Here is a 5,055-nt window from a genome sequence, read left to right on the forward strand (position 1 = left end):
GCGCTCCTACCCGCCTCCCCGCTTCGCGGCAGGTGCGCTCACCTTGCGGCCGTTCACGTAGAAGATCAGCTCGGTGGCCGCGTCCAGACTGGCGCCCCGCGGGGCCTGGGGGGCAGAGGCCCGCATGGCGTCCGGGAGACGCTGGTCCCGGTGTGAGCGCTGCTGCCGCAGCCGGGGGGGAGCAGGTCCTTAGGCAGAACCAAAGTTCCGCGAGCGCCTCGCCAGGAAAACTTCCCCGGGACAGCAGGACGTCACTAGCGCTTGTCTGGATGCACTTGCTGGCGAGGAGTGGGTGACCCCTTCGTCTCCACCCCCGTGCTGCTGGGCGTGTGTGCCGCGCTCTTAACTTCTAGCAAGCTGCAGGCTCCATGGTATCTCTTTGGTCGTTTCTATAGCACGTTTCACCGGGCTTTTCAGGTAGAGTTGAAGTCTAGTAATGCTCGACTTCTTGTCTCTTTCTTAACCACCGCTTCCTTTGCAGCCCTGTTCTCTTCCACAGCCACACTTAGTTCAGCTTTGCAGGAAAGGAGCTTGGAGGCAGCGAAAGGTTTCACCATTTTATCTGACAGTATTAAATTATTCACATTTATTCAAAAAATCGATTGCTACGTCGGTATAAACTTATATAAAATAACCACGAAGTTTACCTGATAAATAGAATCATAAAACATCTATGAAAAACAATGCTCGGGAAAGAGTGAAAATCATAAAAATGAAAATCACCCAGTATTTACTTCTGTTAGGTTTTTGGATCTAGCTTTGTATTTTTGAAATCTGGGCAGTAACATCTTTTAAAAACTCAAATGGGACTTACTGTTTCCCAGATTTGTCTCCACTTAACATATGTAGAACACTTTCTGATGTCATTTCATCTATGCAAGCACAAACATTTTACTACGAAAATTTCCATATAAAAATGGAGAGTAAATTAGCACCCCCAAACACTGCTCTCTAACAGCAGTCAACATTCCGGTTCTTTATTATAAAATACCCCTTTGTTTTTGAATGGAGTATTTCAATACCAATTGCAGATACTGCATAGTCCATGTATATATAATAACCCAGATGTAATCTGAAACTGCTCCCACCACAGAGGGAAAGGACACTAAAGGAAAACACAGACCCCAGATTTGGGGGTCAGCATTGCTAGTCAGCTGTTGTTGTTTCTAGACTTTTTCAGTGAAATAAGCTAGAAGCTATAATTTTCAAGAGTGCAAAAAGTACGACTTCCCACTATAGTTCTAACTACAATTTAAGATTGCAAACTTTTTTTTTCAACTTTCTTGGATTTTATAATTGCATCTTTCTCCTATTCTAAAAGTCCTGGTACTGAAACTTTAATTGTTTTAACCTGTCCTTAGAACTGTTTCAGAATAATCACATCAGTATTATGACAGCAATGAGGCTACTGAATGAAAGTTTAGACTTCTTTATTGTTCTTTCCTCAGAGTATTCTGTACTAAAAATACAAATTCAAAAGATTTTTTTAAGGTCAAGGTATTTCTGTATTTGTTACCAGTTTGACAAAGAAATTTTCATTCATTTCAGATGGCATTGTTAGCTGTTCCCTATAAATGATTATTACTTAGGTTATTTCTTTTTTCTATTACAAATCCATCCTATCCTAAGATTGTTTCTTTTTAATATACTTTCCAAAAGATGGAATTGCTGGGTAACTTGACTTTATAAACCTATGTAATTTTGCTGGGTAGTATACAAATCTTTTTCTTTGAAGGTGGTATCATTTTGTATGCTCTGCTGCAATATATAGTAACCAGTTGGGGTTTAAAAAAAATAGTAAGGGGCTGGGATTATTACCACCAGTGAACCAAAAGGAAACCTCTGAGAGTGAGTGCTGCCCAGCCACTGTTAATACCTCAAGAATTAGGGAAAGGTTTGGAATTCAGCTTAGGACCACCTGTGGCCTACACCTGAGGGCTCTGAGTGATACAAGATAGTTCAAGATGGTGCTTCCCAGGGGGCATACTGGTGCTGGGTCAAGGAATGCTAAGCTAATTGGTGACTGTAACTGACAGCAATCTGGTGTGAAGCATTCTGATGAGCTGCTGTTGACAGAAACACGAGCTCACAGGAATGGGCAAGCCCTTTCACCTTCTTTATGATTTTCCGTCTCCTTCTACTGCCCCCTACTGACAGAGGCTATGAAGGAGTCAGCTAGCAAAGAAAGGCGATGGGCAGAGAGGTCCAGGATCACAAAGCAAAGCAGAGATAGGTGGATGTAGCGATGGCAAGAACAGTTAGTATACAGTAAAAGGTGGGTTTTAATCTACAAAAATAAGCAAAATTTGTGTATTAACAAATCTATATATTTCACCACAGCAATGTATCAAGGAACCACCAGCTGTCATCTTTGTGCTGATCCACACCACTTTACTCCTTTGCAAACCACATTTCTCCTTTGCCTGACTCCCTTTTATTGTTCTTTTTCTCAGTGCATGCCTATTATTGTCAGTGCTGTATTCGCTCTCTAATAACTTCTGTGAAGACTGTTTAAGAAATAAGCTGTACTCTGACAGTGGAAGTCAGCCATCACCACCTTGGGGAGAGTGGGACTTCCCAGGCAGGTAAACAGGAGTCCTTGACAGCACTCAGGCTTAGTTGGAGGAGTGGGGGTAAGGGGAGGTAGGTCTTGGATGGAAGGGCAGGAAGAGGATAGATAGGCTGGGGTGCATTAAGCTTTTGGGGAGGCTTTGAGAGGTGGAATCAGGCCCTGCCAGTTCCCTTTTATTTCTAGTGATAAAAAGTGCTAGCTGCAAATTGGAAGAGAAAGAAATTTGTTCATTCCCATCAGCTTCATGACAGAAACCATCTACTCTTATCAGAAAAAATGGTTTCAGTGGCAACAGCAGGCTCCTTCTCCATACCATACCAGTTTGTAGCCTTTCCACCTTAGATCAGTCTTGTCCCAGCCCTTCAAAGAAGCAGCACCAACCTACTGCACAGCCCCCAAAATCCTAGGGGGCTACTTTCAAGGTAGTTTCGACAATTCCATCCATTTCCAGTTAGCTTCAGAAGTGATGGCAATTTATATATAAAGTTTATTTTTACCAATTTTTGTGCATTTTTCCATCTCAGTTGCAATCCCCTTGGGTTTCCCATCACCAAATCACCCATGGTGATGGCACTTCTTGTAGTTACATCCTCTATGATACTTCTGTGCCTGTTTGTCTTTTAGTTTTTATTCAGTTCTCTAGTATATGGTTAATAATTTCTAAAATAATTTGTCTCTTGGTTGTTTACTATTTCCATCAGTGCCAAAGGTGACTTGACAAAATTCAATATCCACTCATAATTTTTTAAAAAATCCAATATTTCAATGTGATTATAAACAACAAGTTCAAAACTCAGCATCAATGGGGCAAAACATGAGGCATTACCATGAAGGAACAGAATATATACACTGTTCCCACTCTTTAATACTTTAAATAGCAGCCATGTGATTAGACAAGAAAATAATGAGAAGGGTAAGAATTGGGAAAAAAGAGAGCTTGCTGGGAAATATTACAATAATGCCAGTTTAGTAATTAAAGTACAGAAACCAGCAAACTTCATAAATGGCAGTGGATCAAGGGAAGATTCCATTTTATATTATCAAGAAAAAAGGAAATATACCTACACATAAATTAATCAAGCACGATACAAAACATCTATGGGGGAAATTTTGAAGCTCCCTTGAAGTCTCTATAATTTAAAAGGGTATGATACTAGGACATAAAAGTATACACAGACCAGAAGAGGAAAAGAAAATACTGACAATTTTAATTGTATATGGAAATACATTTTAAAAGGTGACAGAAGTGGAAAACATGAGCTTTTTAACTAATGGGGAATCATCTGGAAAAGGTCAAAAGGCATTTATACTTCACACCCAACAAAATCCACATGAATCATAAACATGTATAAAAAATGAAATCATGGTTGAATTTGTAAATTGGGATTAGAAAGGTCATTTCTTATTGTGACTATTTTTCAGCAGCAGCAAATGGTTGATAAATTTGAGGACATAAAACGAAAAATAATTTTTATGGCAAAGGGGAATAAAAGGATGTCTCATAAAAATCAGGAAAGATATAAACAATAGAAACAAGACTATAATAGCCAGAGAATGTCTCTAATAGGTCTAGCCTTAAAATAGGAACACAGGAAAGGATACAAAAAAAGATGAGGGTGCTGAACTTTTTTAAAGTTAAATTTATTTATTTGTATATATTTTACATTGTTGTTCAATTTTGTACAATATTTGCTTTCCCCTCTCAGGTGCAGTCCTCAGAAAAATCGCACCACCAAACCACCGTTGCTCCATCACTGCAGTCCCTTGTGCTCTCCCCTCCCCCTCCCTGGCAGAATGTCTCTGATTTATAGTTGCCTGTTAACTGTTATTATTTTTCCTGATCTCACACTACCTAACTCTTCACTGCTCTATAAAGTTTTCCTTTTTAATATAGACTCTGGCCTCCACTCACCCCAACTGCAAATATTTTGAGTAAGCTCTAAGAGACTGTATTCTTACATCAGTTTCTCAAAGTTTGGTCCTAGAACAATTTGCCCCATAATTTAATCACATGAAGTGTTTGTTAACAATGCAGATTTCCACCCTTTTAACTCTCAGGTATTGTCAAAGAAAGTTTTTTCATCCGGGCAGAACAGTCACTACGGTAACTTTTTTGAATATGGTGATGTTCAGTGATCTCAGATATTAATACACTCTTTATTACTGGAATAGTAAACAATCTTTAAATAAATCCACAAAAATGCAGGGTGTTTGAAGAGACAACTTATCAGATCACAATATAATAGAAGTAACATATAGGCTGACACCTAACAAGTAATTCTGAAATAATAATTGTTAAGAGAAAACTGGCCAGGGCAGGAGGCAACTTTTAAACTCTTATAGATGTGTTGACATTAATAGATAGTTTAAAACAAAACAAGATAGCTAGATATACAACAAGATAATCAGGAATATTTAGAATACATTTATTTGATTAAAAAGATAACAACTATTATTTAATTAAAGACTCTTAATGAAAGAAG

At 38.9% G+C, this 5,055-nt stretch overlaps 1 protein-coding gene across 1 annotated transcript in view; it reads right to left on the reverse strand.

Moving 5' to 3' along the window:
* LOC101628204 (aldehyde oxidase-like) overlaps positions 1-143 on the reverse strand; it is a 113,378-nt gene extending 113,235 nt beyond the window's left edge. The window contains exon 1 of the mRNA XM_012725344.1: positions 43-143. Coding sequence (XP_012580798.1) covers positions 43-126 — 84 coding nt within the window. The 5' untranslated portion in view covers positions 127-143. The remainder of the gene's footprint in view (positions 1-42) is intronic.
* Between the last annotated feature and the right edge of the window lie 4,912 nt (positions 144-5,055).

This window comes from Condylura cristata, unplaced genomic scaffold (genome assembly GCF_000260355.1).
Source record: "Condylura cristata isolate star-nosed mole 26May11 unplaced genomic scaffold, ConCri1.0 scaffold00002, whole genome shotgun sequence".
Taxonomy (NCBI): domain Eukaryota; kingdom Metazoa; phylum Chordata; class Mammalia; order Eulipotyphla; family Talpidae; genus Condylura; species Condylura cristata.